At 38.9% G+C, this 17,845-nt stretch overlaps 2 protein-coding genes across 5 annotated transcripts in view; one reads left to right on the plus strand and one right to left on the minus strand.

The window, feature by feature from the left end:
* Positions 1 to 2,249, plus strand: part of sesn1 (sestrin 1) — a 37,734-nt gene extending 35,485 nt beyond the window's left edge. For all 3 annotated transcript variants that reach the window (XM_053515551.1, XM_053515540.1, XM_053515562.1), the window contains one exon: positions 8 to 2,249. In XM_053515551.1, coding sequence (XP_053371526.1) covers positions 8 to 94 — 87 coding nt within the window. In that variant the 3' untranslated portion in view covers positions 95 to 2,249. The remainder of the gene's footprint in view (positions 1 to 7) is intronic.
* A 98-nt stretch (positions 2,250 to 2,347) lies between these two features.
* Positions 2,348 to 16,759, minus strand: armc2 (armadillo repeat containing 2). Of its 2 annotated transcripts, none has more exons than XM_053515529.1 (18): positions 16,730 to 16,759; positions 14,435 to 14,748; positions 14,275 to 14,347; positions 14,031 to 14,199; positions 12,461 to 12,548; positions 9,950 to 10,005; positions 9,536 to 9,634; positions 8,789 to 8,979; positions 8,585 to 8,687; positions 8,285 to 8,496; positions 8,031 to 8,176; positions 7,585 to 7,684; positions 6,879 to 7,146; positions 5,497 to 5,619; positions 5,283 to 5,396; positions 5,070 to 5,202; positions 4,856 to 4,995; positions 2,348 to 3,796 (listed from the first exon to the last, which is right to left on the minus strand). In XM_053515529.1, the coding sequence occupies exons 2-18, from the start codon at positions 14,644 to 14,646 to the stop codon at positions 3,681 to 3,683; spliced, it is 2,343 nt and encodes a 780-aa protein (XP_053371504.1). In that variant the 5' UTR covers positions 14,647 to 14,748; positions 16,730 to 16,759; the 3' UTR covers positions 2,348 to 3,680. The 2 variants fall into 2 exon arrangements, with proteins under 2 accessions (XP_053371504.1, XP_053371495.1); XM_053515520.1 differs by lacking the exon at positions 16,730 to 16,759 and adding an exon at positions 16,290 to 16,449.
* Between the last annotated feature and the right edge of the window lie 1,086 nt (positions 16,760 to 17,845).

The raw sequence follows: 17,845 nt of genomic DNA on the forward strand, positions 1-17,845 counted from the left end.
TTTCCAGGTCCATGTAAATTTGCTTCTTATGGAAGCGCGTATGCAGGCAGAACTGCTCTACGCTCTAAGAGCCATCACTCGCTATATGACATGAAGTGCTATTACCGTTTCTCTTTGTAATTTCACTGTCGTTGTTGTTGTTGCTTTCGTGGGACACGTCAATAAAAGTAAAAACGACAAAAAAAAAAATTTAAATAACAGCCAGAAGTGGAGGATGACGCCGACCAGAGGGAAGGAGAGTCATCCGTCTGACCCCACTCGCTGACTGAAATGTGTGGCCTATAGTGCCGAAGCCCACCAGCAGATGGCGACATTTTTTTGCAAACTCGTGTAATAGCCTGAGACTGCGAGCTTCAGGAGGCTAGAACCCTCCATATAGTGTTTCAAATGCATCTAGATGAAGATGCTCCTTTAAAACCAATCACCACAACTCCAGTATCGGTGCACGCAGTGTTGCACTACCACGCCTTTGTTCTAGTTGTTGTTATTGTTGTTTTTCATATCATTATCTTGTAGTGCAAGTGACTGGAGAGAAGAGCATTTAAGTTAAGCATTAATTGAAGCTGCGTAAATGTAAACGTGTGCCTAGTCACGTGCAGCACTGAGCGCAGAGGTGCTGTGGGGTTAATGCTGCTTTTTCTCAAAACACCAGAACCATCGATTTCATAAGCTAATGTGTGGGATGTGTGAGACTAAGAGAGGAATGAAACGTGAATGTGAGATGTGTGTGTGAGGGAGAGAGAGATTTAAAAGAAAGCTGTCTGATCTGAGCCCTTGTATTTGGTTTACTGTAAGTTACCACTCTGTCTCTACTTACCAATGTGTGTTTTATATATATAAAACATATAAATGTAAATCTTATCAAAGCCTTTTTTTTTTTGGTATTTCAGGCATAAATATTAAAGCACTTTCTTTCTGAAATAGCAACAATATGCTTTCAGCTGTAATGTAGCCTTTTTTTTTTTTTGCATTAATGACCATTTCCTGAGTGACAAACTGAGCAAGTGATTTTTTTTTTTCAATATAAAACCAGTCTTCCTGATGATGTGATGATGCGACGATGTGCTTCCTGTCATCCCGATCCCCTTTCCTCACCCCTTTGCCTGTCTTCCCTTTACCGCACGGTCATCTTAACTCTCGGGAAAAAAAAGCTATTGTTTTAAGTTGTATTGTTTTTAGGATTGTTATTCGTAGGCTATAATATAAATACCTCCTGTTATATATATATATATATATATATATATATATATATAAAATCCTTAGGTATGTAAGTGTTCTTACATACTTGAGCAGGATCGTACGGTCGTTTGTGTTGCCATGCGCAGGCTCTCTGATGATCAGGATGATATATACACTGCTTGTTTTTCAAGGAGTATGACTAAGCAGCTTTTTTTTTTTTTAAAATGTTGTGTGCGTGTTTGAAGAAGTATAGATTGTGTTTACTAAAAAAAAAAAAAAAAACATGTACTGCATTCAGAGGGTGGGTGTAGACAAGTGGTGAAAAAGACAGAAAGTGAGGGTACTTCTTTTTTTTGGAAATGTATGCTAAGAAGCAATGAGTTTTCTTAAAAAAGAAAAAATCTTTTGAAAACTGATTTCAGTTGTGGACACTTTTATAAGAAAATGTTTAATAAAGGAAATAAAACATTTTAATGTCTTTGTATGACCTGAATTTCAAGAATTATTCCTCTTTTTTACTCTGAAAAACAATCCTGCAGAACTTGGGCATAGAGATTTAAAAACAACTTAAAAAACTCCATGGTGACAATTTTATTGTAAAAATACCTTGAGACAAAAAAAAAAAACAATATGGAACGTATAAGTATGCATAACCTATCTTTCCCCACTTCTCCAACCTGTGGTAATAAAGATAATTATTAGTAGGAAACATCTTGGAAATGTTTGATTGAAGCAACGTTCTGCTAGTTAAATATGCCATTGCACTAATACACACACACACACACACAGTGTTCTCCCTTTGATTTGGATAGCAGGTGACTAACGTTTTAATCAGAATGTGGCATCATTTTATGCTTTTGATATCTATTATTACTGAATATGTCTTTTCTCACTGGTAGATATTTTAAAGGTTTAGTGATAATCTGAGATGTACAGATGGTACCAATGTAAGTGTTACCGTTCTGTGTAAAGGAGAACCAGTGTGCTATTTTGTATCATGTTGCTGTATGTGTTTAACACGAGCTCTTAATTCTGTTCTTGTGGTCCCTTTAATAAAAAGCTTCAGATCATTCCTGAGGTCCTGGATGTTCCTTGTTAGATAAATATCTCTGTGTATATCTGTACAGCATGTGTTGTATACACAGGTGCATCTCAATAAATTAGAATATTATCGAAAAGGGGATTTATTTTAGTAGGTCAATTCTAAAAGCAAAACTCGTATGTAAATCCATGACACACAGACTGATACATTTCAAGTTTAATGATTACGACTTACAGCTAATAAAAGGCCAAAATTCAGTATCTCCGAAATTTTTAATATTACTGAAGACCAAGAAAACAATTTAGCCATAAAAAAAAAGATTTTTAACAAAAAAATGTTGAACTACTGAAAAGTAGCGCTTAATACTTGGTCGAGACTGCCTTTATTACTGCAGCAATGCGGCGTGGCATGGAGGTGATCAGTCTGTGGCACTGCTGAGGTGGTGTGGAAGCCCAGGTTGTTTTGATAGCGGCCTTCAGCTCTTCTGCGTTGTTGGGTCTGGTGTCTCGCATCTTCCTCCTAACAATAACCCATAGATTCTCTATAATGTTTAGGTCAGGTGAGTTTGCTGGTCCATCAAGCACAGGGAGACCACTTTTGGCAGTATGGGCAGGTGCCAAGTCCTGCTGGAAAATAAAAAACTGCTTCTCCCATAAAACTGGTCAGCCGACATCATGAAGTATGAAGTACTCTAAAACATCCTGGTATATGGCTGTGCTGACCTTGGACCTGATAGAACACAGTGGACCAACACAAGCAGATGACATGGCTCCCCAAACCACCACTGACTGTGCAAACTTTACACTGGACCTCAAGCAACTTAGATTTTGTGCCTCTCCTCCTTGATTTCCAAACAAAGAGGACATTGGCCAGCAACAGTCCTGTCCTTTTTGTCCTTTGCCCAGGTAAGACGCCTCTGACGGTGTCTCTGGTTCGAGAAGGATAAGGAATAAGGAATGTGACAGTTGTCCTGGATACTTCTATGTGTGGTGGCTCTTGAAGCACTGACTCTAGCTGCAGTCCGCTCCTTGTGAATCTTCCCTAAATTCTTACATTAGCTTCTTTTAACAATCATTTCACACCTGTGGGTGCGGTTTTTCCTGTTGCTTGTGCTCCTTTTTTTAACCACATTTTTTCCATCCATTCAACTTTCCATTAATGTGCTGGGATACAGCACTCTGTAAACAGCCAGCCTACTGAACCAGTCTGAGAGACCATTTATCAGCTCTATTAGCTGCATAGAGTTTGACACCATGAGTCTCTCAATATAAAATCTTTTCACAATATTCTAATTTTCTGATATACTGAACTTTGGGTTTAAGTCATAATCATCAAGATGGAAAATATATCAGTCTGTGTCTAATGAATCTACATAATATGAGTTTCACTTTTTGAATTGAATTACTGAAATAAAACAACTTTTTGAATTATGTCTGGATTATGTCTTGTTCTGGTTTGTTTATCTTTGCAGCCGTTTCTTCAGGCTCTCCGCGACAGGTAAGAACTCCATCTCCCAGCATGCCTCCTGGTAAGCCTTTATGTCATTGATAGATGGCCACTGCAAAGCCTCATGGTCTGGAAATGGTAAAGAGAAACAGATCGGATGGTTCACAATCCTGTGAGTAACGCAAGCACAAAAGTCTCTGTGAGTGTCGTCACAAAAACAATCCACACACAACCAAGTCGTAACCTCCTGGCAGAGGAAACACCTCGAAAACATTGAAGAACTTGGCTAAATTGATTTTGCATTCAAACTAAGGACTGTCAAACTTTGACTCAGACACTTTGGTTTCCTGGATGGTCATGAGAAAACAAACAGACAGTTAACTCCAAAATTATTGGCACCCATTGAAAAAAATCAGCAACAACATGAACTTTGATGCAATTAACTTCTTTTTTTTCTTTCTTTTTTTAAATTGCTTATATTTTGTTCTTTTTCCTGCCAGTGTTGTAGGGGAGTAATGAATTTCATTTAATACATTTTAACTGACACGGTGGTTGCAATTGAGCCCAAAACAGACATTAAAATGCTTTGCCATGACATAAAAATCCAGGTCTCACACTGAGCCCTCTCAGTCAAAAAAAAAACTGATAAAAGGGTCATTTAGAGTTCTCAAGAATAAGGTTGTGCATGAAGGTCACGTTACAGAAAGAGGTTGAGTGCTGTCGTTCTCACAGGGAGGAGGTTTACCGAATACTAAAACTTCGGGTGGGAGGCTACATTATTATAAACTGTATTTTTTTTTTATATCGTTTGATGATAAAAGCCTTTGTTTAAAGCAAAGAAAACAAAATCACTTATTGCACGTGTGTCCTTTTTTTTTTTTTTTTTTAGATATTAACATTCACTTATTCATTAAGGGTATTAGGGAATTTTGGAGTTGACTGTATGAAGGATTAGGGGTCTGCTGCTTGCATTTTTTTTTTTTGTACGGAAAAGTACGTCTGTTAGAATGGAAAAACTGAAATGTGACAATAATAATTTAGACTTGTTTTCTTAAAAGGTACCAATGATTTGGGAACCAAAATACCAAAATAGATGTTTTCACTTCCAGAGCCGAATGGTTTATTTTTGGGTACTGAGTTAGACTCAGTTAAGGTTAGACTAGTTTGTGTGTGTGTGTTTGTATGTACTTGAATAAAGAGAGATAATCTCCAGCAGCTCCTGTGCATACTCCTGCTGTCCATCTTCAATGCAGTTCCACAGCGTCTGACACACCTGTGAAGCCAAAAGCCAGTCCTGAGGCCCAAAGTCTCGCAGACAATCAATTAACCTGCACAAAAAAGGTAAAGGAGGTGTTTTTCGAGCAACAGAGACGATTTAGAATGTACAAATATAACAGCTTACTTGTGTATGGCTCCTTCCTGGTTTATTACGGTTCTGTTCTTGGGATCCACAGCGAGGTTGGTGAGGACTCCACATGCCGAATAGCACATGTCTGGGTTCTTCGAGTCCAGCAGAGCCACGACAAACCGGTGCACTGAGACACACACAAACAAACACACACACATGTATAGCTTTCAGGACTCATGTTAAATCCCGTTCCTGTAAAATACACACCTTTGTAACTGATGATAAAGCGCTGTACTTCTTGGATCTGAGAAAGGTTCCCAAACACACGTGTAGCCTCCAGGACTGCGTCCATATTTGAGCTCAATAATAGCTTCAGCAACACTGCAACCACACACACACACGCCCAGTTAAGCAAAGTATGATTAATAAATCTGACACAAGAATAAAAAAATGTGTATCATCTGGATCGTCTTTTCCTTACGCTCGGAGACGTGTGCGTGACGGACGCGGACGACACAGCCATCTCCTTGGTAGTAAGACAGGTTGTTGATGGCGGTTGTCGCATTCAGTACTAACTCTGTACTCTCCTTAACAGGCCTAAGCTCTGAAACACACCAAGTCCAAAATGTTAATTTCCAGACATTTGCTCACAAATTCAAACTTGTTGAAACGGAGCGCGAGCTGAACTGGTGCGTAAACATCAGATTTGTCTGATTTCGGTTTCAAACGCAATCTCGGGTAGTTTAGGAACAGATCATGAGCCTTTCTGTTCTGACTCACAATCTTGATATTGAACCAAAGTGAATATTACAGCGCAACGTTGTATTAGAGCACTGCAGCATCCTGTTTGAAAAAAGAGCTGCGGTTTGCATTGTCGAAATTTTGGTGTCACCCTGCAGCCACGCGAGCCGTTCAGGAGGCACGTCTGCTCGCCGCGATATGTTTGTCTCGGTTTCTTTTTCCATTTGAGTTGACGTCTTTTTTTTTCTTTTTTTTTTTTTAATCATAAAAACAGGAAGTTATTTAAATTTACCAGACGAACGGCAGATGTGTGAGAACCATCTCAATCTTCTTAATATAGATCTTTCCATCTAACAATTTCATACTTCAAAGTGCGGTTATGTTTGGACAAAATTGAATAAACTATACACAACCTGTTATTTGAAATGCTGCCTGATGTGCATTCTGTCCAGTTTATGACTCACTAATTTAAAAATAAATGCTGTTAAAATTCTCTATATATTATGTTTTGTTTTGTTTTTTTCTTAACAGGAAATGATAAGCACCCCTTCACCTCTCCCCGAGCCTGTGCAAGAACTCCCATGCAGGACTGAAAGTGGCTTTCGGTTTGAGCCTTAAAACCACAAAACGTTTCTTTTCTGTGTCTCGGAAACATGCGCTGAACAAACAGGACCGCGTGTCTACCAAAAAGAAAAAAGAAAAAAACAGAAACTGGGAAATGACAGCTCAGTGCTTTTTGTTATCTGCAGCATTGCATGCTGGGAATCAGTGCACTTTATCCGCCACTTAGGTTTACAGTTATTGCGTGACTGTACGTTGTGTTTATTTTAACGAGACAGAGTGAGAAAAGAAAAAAGAAAAACTCAAAAAGTGCTGATTAGACAATTGTCCTGCATGCTTTCAGAGCAGGAAATGTTCACCGCCTCTTCATCCTTTCTGTGCCAACTCGAAAAACTCCCACGTAGGAGCGAAAGTGATGTTGTACCCAATAACGAAAGAAATATTTCTTGTCCATGTCTGAGAAAACATGTAGAGAGCAGAAGACACAAATATAATCTAGCATTGGGTGCATGCCTATATGTGTTTGTGTGTGTAAGAGAGAGAGAGAATATTTTTGCTGACCCAGCACTTTCAGTAGTAGCTCCACACACAGCCGATTCCCTGCCAGCGCCATGCCTACATTGGGGTGAATGGACAGGTTGGCCAAGACTCGAATCAGCTTGATCAGGACGTCCTCGTCGTCCTGCACAGGATTCTTGATTTGCAGATAGCTCTGAAAAAGCTCTAAGAGAACGTCTATGCATCTTTCCTCCTTGAACACTCGCTCTCTGGCTTCGTTGCTCCTCGCCGCCAGGTTTCCTACCGTGAACAGAAGACGGACCACCAACGCCTAGACACAATGCAGATTTGATCAGGAGTAAATAGTCATGTTAAAGAATTCATTCAGTATATACACACACACACATATATATATAATTTTATGAAATCTTGCAATCATTTTTTTTCTTTACTGTATGTTTTGGTACACAGTGTTGACTTATAACCTATAAAAATCTTGCTCCACTAGACAGAGCTCAATATGTTCCCTGCAATAAGGAAGTCAATAAGAACAGTGTGTTCTGCATGTGAAGTGTGTATGTTTATGTCTTCACAACACTAGATATCTGAAATTTAAAAAAAACATGTAGACAGCGAATAGTGGAAGAGAAAACTCACACATGTCTATTGAACACTGCTCTCTCAATAAAGCAGAAGTGTCTACTGTAGTGTTTGTGTGTGTTTGTGTGTATGTGACTTTAGCATACATATACCTTTTGGCTGGACTCACCTGTTTCCTGCTGTGTTTGCACAACAGGGCTAAAAATAGCTTGTAGCAGCTCGATGTCTCGGCTAGCGTGTAGCAGCACTCGGCATAGCAGGACAGTTTGCTGGAGACACAGAACACACACAAGCACATGCTAGGATGTGACTCGGCTGAGAAAATAACACGCAACGGCAAGGCGATAAGGCCGCCGTCAGGACTTATCAAGAAATAATGGCCGATTAAAAAGCCATACGGAACATTACTGCTGATAGTGCAACTAGCCTTTCCTGTGTCGTGTGTATGAAACTACACAAACAGGAAGGAGACCAGTGAAAGAGGTTTCAAGTGGTGAGTTCGAGTGGTGTTGCGACAGTTAAGCACAAATCAATCTCTACAAAAGCACATGGACACTGGTTGAGTTTGTGTGAAAAAAAAAAAAAAAAAAAAAAATTATTTCAAAGCCATTGTACCTAAATATCCTAGCTATGTTAAGGCACACGTCCTGGTCATCTTGGTGATGATCTATGACCGTGCACAACGTAGAGAAAACATCTTTGGATGAAAAGGAAGAACGGGACTCGGGCAAGTCGGCCATGTTTCGCAGAGCTGCCGTCACCTGCGAGGGGGTCAAGAGGTCAAAATCTCAAGTCTCACTGTCTCTCTATCTATATAGATATATCTATTAATATATACATATCTATCTATTTATCTGTCTGTCACTCACCTGTACCATTACATGCCCAGCTAACTTGTTAGGGTCTGCAAGCTGAATGAGTCTCTGAGAAAGCTTGAGCGAAGCGGCAATAAAGCCTTTATCCAGGAGCAACCTGGAGAGGGTGCTGTTTCCTGACAGGAGCTTCAGGGAGCCCGTACAGTACAGCACAGCCTCTCCAGTGCTGGCAAAATCCTCACGCTGCATCAGTGCCAGCAGGGAATCTAAACACACACACACACACAGACAATAACAAGCTGAGTGTAAAGGAAAGTTAATAAGTGTACAAGGTAGTTGGGAACACAGACACACCTATAACCGGGCTGTCCTGGAACAGGAAGTCATTTTTGGAAATCCGGCTTATTTTAAATATGAGTTTGCAAATGTTCAGCAGGTTGTTTCCGCTGACGTCGAGCTGAAATAACACACAAAAAAAAAGTTAAACTTTTCAAATTTTAAGTCCTGGATTCCCCCAAAGGGGGGTTCTGCGGCCCTGCACTCGGGTTGTCTACATACTGCAAGGATGAGTTGAGCTAGTGTTAAGTTCAGCTGGTCTGATCCAACATCAATCAGCCGGAACAGCGTCCGCAAAACCGAGGACCTTTCCTTAAAACGTTTTCCTAGCATGCCTTTCTCCGCCAGGAGGTTATGGAGATGGAAACAAGCATCGCAGAGTTGCTGAATAGTCTCCTCCGATGCAATTTCTCCTAAATGTTAGACAAACAAAGATGAAGTTCAAATTTCCTTGAAACCCTTATACGAGGTTCAATCTGTTGATGTTTTTGGCACTGACTGACAGAGATCACAAACGTAAACTAATGATTAAAATGAGGATGTTTGATTTAAACCTAATTGACCTTGAGTTTGAGCTGACTTTCTAAGGATTAAAAATAGAAAACGCCTGGCACACACATTAGCATTGGGACAACGGAAAAAAGAAGTGCTGAGGTTTACATAGGTTTTATTTCCTTAAAAAGTGCTTAAATATTTCACAGTTCTAGCTCTTGTTCCTTCGTTACTGTGCTTCCCTTTTTATTCCACAGACTTTAAATATCATGATTTCTGTTCTTCCCTGGAATAATCTTCCATATCATGTGACCTGGCAAGGACGTGACCTGGCAACACGTGCATCCATCGAAACGTGCGCCATCTGCCGTCTTCTGCATATACTAGATAATGTGACTGGTCGCTGTGATTCAACCCTTTCCATCATAGACACATACTAACACAGATAAATCCCATTATTTTATACATTTTAATCACCTGGAGGAATAGACTCGATCGTTTCAAGGACAGGAAACACCTCCGAGGTCCAGAAGACGGATTCATCACTTCCTGCCGCATCTCCGATTCTATCAGCACCTGACAGAGAACAGATGGCCCGCAAACACCAGTCAAACCATGACTGCTTTACACCTACTCGCTTCACATCAGTGCTTCTCACTTGTATAGAAATACAGGATGTTCATCATAGCACGAAAAGGTCAAAACTACGCGCCTACACGTCGTTTGATTAGCCTGGGTTCTGCGCAGACATTTGCATTGCAGGAAGCAGGAAATATTCTACAAGCCACTGTGTTTCAGATCAGAGGTCAGATCTACAAATCAGGCTTCGGGGTTTAATCATATGAGCTGACAGAGTGTATGCGTACGGTATGTATTGGAGATGAAACAAACCTGGGTTTGTTCTTTTCGCTTGAGATAAGTCAGCACTGCTGGGCCGTGGAGCTCTGCTAATCACACCAACACACACACACATACAAAAGTCAAACTAAGAAAAAAAGTCAAGAAAAAAAATTCTCCTTTCTTAGCTTTTCTCTGCACATAAAGACACATATTAGAATCACCATACTGCAAACACCTGCTTTATTTAATCCTTTTTTTTTTTTTTAGATATCTTTTTGAATACATTGCCACAAGGTGTCCCTGTTGCAATGTTCAGGTACCCGCATACACGGAGAGTCCCAAACAGGTCTGCTCATGTCATGTGCTCGGTTCCCCGCAGTACCAACAATCTCTGATACATCTGGAGCTTTGCATAATGTGAGTGCATGCAAACTGGTCCGAGTGTAAACTTGTGCATGCAACACACAGGAAACCACAAGATCGTGTGCTTACGTCCGAGTCGTTTGCGCAGAGTCATTGTGAGTCTTGTTCCTTTTGTTCTGTACTACAGAAAATGCTATTTTGACTGTATAAATGACACGTTGCTGAAGAGTAGCAGAACAGTGCTTTTTTTTTAACGGTACAACCGGGCATATTTTGGGTATCGATTTCTGTTTGGCCCTCTTAATGACTTGATAATGCCCTTCTTTTTGATGGACTCCTTTAGTCTGAGACATGATCTCATCGTGAGAGTCTTGAGCGAATCTACGCTCACTGACAACAGAGCAGCCCGCCCTCATAATCTAATAGTGCTCCATTATCAACTGTATCAGAGAGAGACAGAGTGTGTGAGTGTGAGTGTGTGTGTGTGTGTGTGTACTTGAAATGTAGATGTTCCTTAAAGTTTATACCTTGCCACATTTACAACCTTTACACATTTACAATGTCCATGATTGTAAAGCAGTTTCAGGAACGACTCCACATTCATGCAGAGACACGTGTGGAAAACCGACTGCCTTCTCAGTAAACCCAGTGCCTCTGTGAAAACAGACCTTTGTCTAGTAAACAATATTGATGTTGAAATTAACTGCTGGACTTGATCTCTAAGTGCAGATTTCATCAGAATTTTTTTTGTTTTTTTAATATATTCAGTAAATGCAAATCGGTTTAAGAATTAGAGCACTTTCTATATCTGGCCCCTTCCTCTTTTTTTAAAAAAAAAAAAACTTTTTTTTTGTAATCATGTTACTTATACTCTACCAAATAGAGTAGCGGTTGAGATGTAGCTCCGTCATAGAATTAATTAGCCATTTCATTAACTTAATTTTTTGTACTATGGATTATGGATCAATATAATTCATATCAGTGCTATTTGGATATTGAGCATCACAGTGCACAGGATCTTTTAGCACAGGGTACCTCAACCAAGTGGTAGAGATGGCTTAATCATGTCAAGTTTTTATTTATTTTTTTACTTTTAACCTAAATCAGTATACAAATTAGAGCACTTTCTATATCTGGTCCCGTTCTTGTTAATTTCTTTAACCTATCTATTAAAAAAATGGAAATATAAATAACCATAATAACCACAATCGATGCAATTTCTTACTTATCCCCGTCTAAATGTTTGAGATTTCATAGTCATTCCTAATACTTGGCTGTAAATCCTTTGCAGTTATAATGACTGCCTGAAGCCAGGACCACGCAGAAATCACTGAGCTTTCCTGCAATAGTTCATGGGGTGTTTTGCCTTTAGCCGAATTTTTTCTCTCTGAGTGGTTTAATCAGAAGTCCAATGATGCCTTGTTTCAGTGGCAGTAACAGTTATATTTTGGACTTTATATCAAGAGTTAACAGTGAAGTATCCAAAAAGCAAGTGTTATACTGGAAATACCTTTCATGTCCTTATCACCTACTCATGCATATGAAACCGATATGCAGCCAGTTTTGCAATTCATTTTGTGTTTGGATCACATAAAAAAAATGAAGTGTTGCAATTCTTACCCATTCACTCGAGCTGTGTGTAAACAAAGCTGAAAGTCTGACATCATATTTCATATCTTATGCTACTTTGCAGTACTGATTAGGCAATAAATGTTGGCCGTGACGGCATTTCATTTCTGTTTACTCTGGTTTATTGTCTGTCTTATGGGTCCTCTGGTACTTTCCACCATACATCTGGTGGGGACATGACGATTATCCACATAAGACACGCTAGTAATCTAATGCCATGAAAGAAGCACTTTGAACGCTTCCTGATTCAGGACAGTAATTCCCAGCAATCCCTGACTTCCTTTCAACCACTTGCTGGAATAAAACACTTCATGAAGACTGAATTTATTACGTTAATCCTTAAATCTATTTTAAAAGCCTTAAATGTTAACACACCAAATTCTAATAAGTTTAAGAAGCTGTTACAGAGCTGTCAACTGGTTATAAAATATTTTATTGCTGTTCTCTTAGAAACTGTGAAAACACTAACTCAGGGTTGCTGTTATGGGCAAGAACACAATTGCTGATAAGAGAAACATGAGCTGAGAAGGGGTGAAAACTAAATAAAGACATGAAGATTAAAAAGTGTACCTGGTGTCCGAGAGTCTTGCTGTCTTTTCTTTGGAAAGAGGCTCTTTGTGCTCTTGGGGGGGTTTGTGAGCACTGTCGGTTTGAGGAACTGTAGAAATCAAGATACAAAATCACATGCAAGGAGAGGATGCACTCTGTGATTAAATTAATATTAATAGATGAATCCTGACTATAAAGGAAACCATTGTTTTGGTAACAAATCATGATTTAAAAAAAAAAGAGATAACACAAAGGCAAGGTAATACTGTATAAGCGATAAGCAAGTTATAAGAATTATAAACCGTGAGAACACATTCCTACACATGGATTTTATTGTTTCATTTCGTGGAGACAAATCTGCTTATAAAAGAATCTATTCTTTCTGTCATTCCACCGGGTGAGTGACGCAATTAAACAGTTGTCAGAGTGGGTGGACGGGGACAGGATCAAGGTTACGGGAAAAAGGCCCTTCAGTCTTTCTTAACAATGGACTTTCACATGAATAGCGAGAAACAGAAGTATTGAGCAGCAATCTTATTCTTTTATTCTCTTATTTGGCTGGACTTAAACCGACTTTCCTTGAGCTATCTATGATGTTGTTCACAACTTTCTTTACATTTTTTATTGGTTTACCAGTTCAACAACGTCATCAGTTCTAGTGCTGGAGAACCATAGCATGCAGTTCGATGATTGCCGTGCACTAACACAGGCATTAACCTCTCTTTAAGACTTGGATGTGTTTTTTCTCTGCTGCCTGGAGTTTAAACAAGCCAGTTAGATTTTATTTTATGCATTTCCATTTATATTTTTCATTTATTTATTTATAATGATGTGTTTTATTTTGTTTTTTTATTGCTATTTTATTGTAATTATTAGTGCTGTGAAGCACTTTGGTTTAACTTAGGTTGCTTTAAAGTGCTATATAAATAAATGTTGAGATTTCCCCCCTAATGTGACCTCACATAAGAAGACACCCCTCCCCCAGCTTGTTGCTCAGCTCACTAGAAACTAATTTACATAACCACTGAAACAATGCATTTGGAGCAGGGGTAAAATACAGGAAGTTTAGAGTATGTAAAAAATGCATTATCAGAGAGGTATTTTAGCTAAAGCATTAACACACACACACACACACACACACACACACACTTTGGGGGGACTCAAACATTAGCATTAACTGTTAACTTGTTAAGCAAATAGCAACATATAGAACAGGTAACTCTTTTTTTTTTTTTACTTTATTTTTTGCTGGAAATTAAATCAAATCTTTTAGCACCCTGCAGCATTTTCAACACTTCAGCACAGAAAAGCACAGTGAAATGTCTAAACTAGAACTGAAAATGTGCCAAAGTGTTATCGTGTCATTAAACACATGAGCCAATCAGGTCACAGTATGCAAATATAGCAACATGCCATGCACCACTTATTCAGTGCACTCAGAGGCATTTATGGTTTATCTAAGGAATTACTTTACGTGCTTTTATGCTCACTAAAAATGCATTTTGTTCACCTCGAGCACAGTAATTTCCCCTCAAGTGAGACAGTATTACATGCACTTGCCTATCTTATCTTTATTTGTGCCTCCTCATACCGTTTGAGCGTTGATCCGTAGATGATACCAGCGTAAGCGATCTTGCTCTGACCAGCCTTTTCTGAGCTCTTCCTGAAACTCTTAAATCCATATGCTCGACCGGAGGTTTGGGCACACCTTTTTCACATTCACCGTAGCCTTCATCCAGAGAAAGTGGCAACTTGGGCTTCTGATTAATATTTAGGTGTTAACTTTTGCTTCTCATAATCATACAAGATTTCATAGTTCAGAAAAATCAACTTACATGTTCCAAAGGAGAGAGGCGGGTCCCTGAACTCGGCCTAGACTCAGGAGCTTCGAAATTCCTAGCGTGAAGGCTGTAGGAGATTATGAAATATATATTTTTAGCATGAAAAGTGAACATTCTACAGGAAACCAAGGTTGCTGTTTTTTTTTTTAAAAACCTGAATGACGAGGGTGGCCTTCCATCACGTGCACGGGCTGATCCTCCAAAAAGCTGCCGATGCTCCTCTCTTGGGGTGAATGGCCGCTTTGTCTGAAGAGTCCTAAGAGAATGTCGGGCTTCTGTCACTATCTCTGCGCTCGTTTGTCTTCTGCTGCCATAACCATGGTAAAAGGGTGCCTGCTTTTCCTGGTTATGTTTCACTGAAGCCATGGGTAAAATGTACAGGTTCACAATGCAGCACGATATAGAAGCATGAAATGTCTCTGCATGTCAGCCGGATTTCATCTAATGATAATGCTAAACCACATCCACCTGTGACCATAAAGACAAACAAAAACAGACAAACTTGCTTAGGTTTGGAAAAACGTTTAGTTTTGCTTTACTTATGGCATATGGCATGGTGTGGTAATAATACCTCTGGACCTGCTATGACTCTGTTATAAACTCTGTATGTTTAGATGTTTCTATTTGTTTCTATATGTTTCTATATTATATCAGCCATAACAACCCTAACCCTCACTTTGACACAAAAACAGTAATGACCTGTGTGCTCTGATATGTTTCTATCACAACCAAAATGTATCTTTTCCTCAATTTGAGCTACACTAGCACTTTCATTGGATCATCCTACACAGGCAAGCCCTTCACTCCCCATGTGCATCAGCAAGCCTTGGGCACCCATAGCCATGTTGCCAGTTTACTGGTTTTTCTTCCTTGGATCACGTTTGGTTTGTCTTCACCACTGCAGCCTGGGAACATCCCACAAGAGCTGGAGTTTTGGAGCTGCTCTGACCTGTTGTCCAGCCATTACAATTTAGCCCTTCTCACAGTAGCTACTTTTACAAAATATATTTACAATGACGCTGAAATTAATATGTCGGAAGCAGAAAAAAATGGTAACTATAAGAATTTAAGTGACTTTGAGCAGTGCCAAAATGTTGTGAACTGGTGACAGGGTCATGGGTGGGCAAGGCTTACTGAATCATATGGGGAGCGAAGGCCAGCCCGTGTAGTCTGATTCAATAGAAGCGCTAATGTAGGTGAAACAGATGAAAAGGCTGATGCCGGTTGTGATAGAAAGATGTCAGAACACACAATGCATCACTATCATGGTAGCAAAAGTGCGACCCACTCAATAGTAGGTAAGCGGTCATAATGTTATGGCTGATCAGTGTATCTTTATACTGTATATACAGAGTCAGACAAATAAAAAATGCACACACACTTCAGGAAAAGAAAAACAATACAATGCATATGATATTTATATAATATTAATAAAAACTGTCAATTTATAACGTCTATTAATAATAAATTTAGTATAATTTTTTTTTATCCTGAAGTTTGTAAACATTATGTGGCTTGACTCTGTATAACCATTTATATAATTTGGCATTATAGCTCGTTTTGACCATTCTCATAAATAATAATGATCATAAGGTGGATTCAAATGTCGTTATTTTACAATAAAGTTAATAAAAACAATTATAAACCCACTATACAGCACAAGGGAGAAACTGTGCTGCGCGTGACTACAATGCGCGTGCATGTTGCGTTACTATGGCAACGCGCGAAGCTGTAGAAGGAGTTCAAGCTCGAAAACAAAAACAGTGAGGGAGTATCATAAAGAAGAAGATGATGAAAAAGAAAAAAAAGTAGAAGAAGAAGCAGTCAGGACATTATCTGAAACACACAGTTCTCATGACAAACTTGAGTTACAAACAAATCCTGTTAATCCACCAATTGACTACTATTTTTTCACTGAAATGTATTTTAATTGCTATAAAATAATGCGTTATTTTTGTCTAATAATAATATGTACAATTATGCAACAAAAAAAAATTAAACAGGTTTACCTTTATTATTTGTTACAGTAAAAATATGATAGTTCCAGCCTTCACTTCTGTTGTCTTTACTCCGTCTACAGAAACTACCTAGCAACTCAGTGCACGCGACGGTCGCAGCAGTGATGACGTAGGGCCGCGCGTGCAATCGGAGGTCAGGAGGCGAGTGGTTTATCCTGTTAGCTGTTAGCTAATAAGCAGGCTCGGATGGAATTTTTTTTATTTACAGCCTTGTCTAAACTTTCTTACCACTAATAAAACAAACACCCAAAAGGATATGGCATAAATGTTGTAAATCTTAACGGAAAATGTTTATATTCTTAATTTTTTTGTTCCTGTAATGAATGACATTTTTATGGCAGGTTTGGTCAATAAAGGTGGCATGTTTGCTAATTTCATTGGTTTACACCTTTGTGTTCATTGAGGTCTAACCTGATTATGTTGATACGTACACATTTTTCTTCCTCACGAAGTCTTGAGGAGTCTCTCTTTACACCATTGCTTCTGCTCATTACAGATCCAAATATAACCCCACATCCAGGTTTCTACAAAGTAAATCTGCAGTCCACTCCATCCAGTCCACTGCATGATTCAGTGATCTAAGAGTAAAAATCTTTTTTGAACAGTTGATATTGAGATGCCTTCACAATGGCTCTACTCTAAAGTGTTGTTAATTGGTGATTTTTGAGGCTGGTTACTGTAACCGAACTTCTCTGCAGCAGAGGTAAGTTTTGGTCTTGCTTTCCTGGGATGGTCTTCATGAGATCCCGTTTCATCGTGGTGAAACTGGGTCTCACAAAGGTTGTTGATGATGATGTTGCTACTTAAAACTTAATAATCATGTTGTTACTGTGTAACTTATGCAATTTGTGTTATTTGAGGTTTAAAAAAACAACAACAACAAAAGGATGGTTGTAGAATTTTGAAAATAAATCCAAACTTACAGTAGATCTTAGGGCACGAGATAGGGTACACCCTGGATAGGGTGGTAATTCATTGCAGGACACACACACATACACTCATTTACACATTCCGGGCAATTTGGGAACGCCATTTACCTAACCTACATGTCATTGGACTGTGGGAGGAAACCCACCAAAAGCAGAAAAAACATGCAAACTCCATACACACAGAGATAGGAATCGAGCCTGGCTCCTGAAGGTGTTCATGCTTATTATGCTTACTGTATGTTACATTTCTATATCCTATGTATGATATATTATTCATAACAGTTTTACAAGTTTATGAAAAATCTTATTAATAATTTTGTCCTGTTACAGGATTATTAGGGTAAACTTCCTGTTTTATGCTGACCATGCCCTCTCACATGATGCCCACATGGTGCACAGACTACACGAATCCACACAAAACAGATATGAAGAAAAGATATATGAGAAAAATATGAAGGAAATTGTTTAGAGAGACACAGAAACCAAGAACAACCTGTTTTGCAAATTTAGACAAATTAAGAAAAATGTCTTTTATAGTCAAATAGATATAAGACAGACTGGATTTAGGAATCTGCTACACATAAACTACATTTTCAATCTTGCAGAAACTTGATTTAT

The sequence above is a fragment of the Clarias gariepinus genome, chromosome 2, assembly GCF_024256425.1.
Source record: "Clarias gariepinus isolate MV-2021 ecotype Netherlands chromosome 2, CGAR_prim_01v2, whole genome shotgun sequence".
In the NCBI taxonomy this organism is placed as follows: domain Eukaryota; kingdom Metazoa; phylum Chordata; class Actinopteri; order Siluriformes; family Clariidae; genus Clarias; species Clarias gariepinus.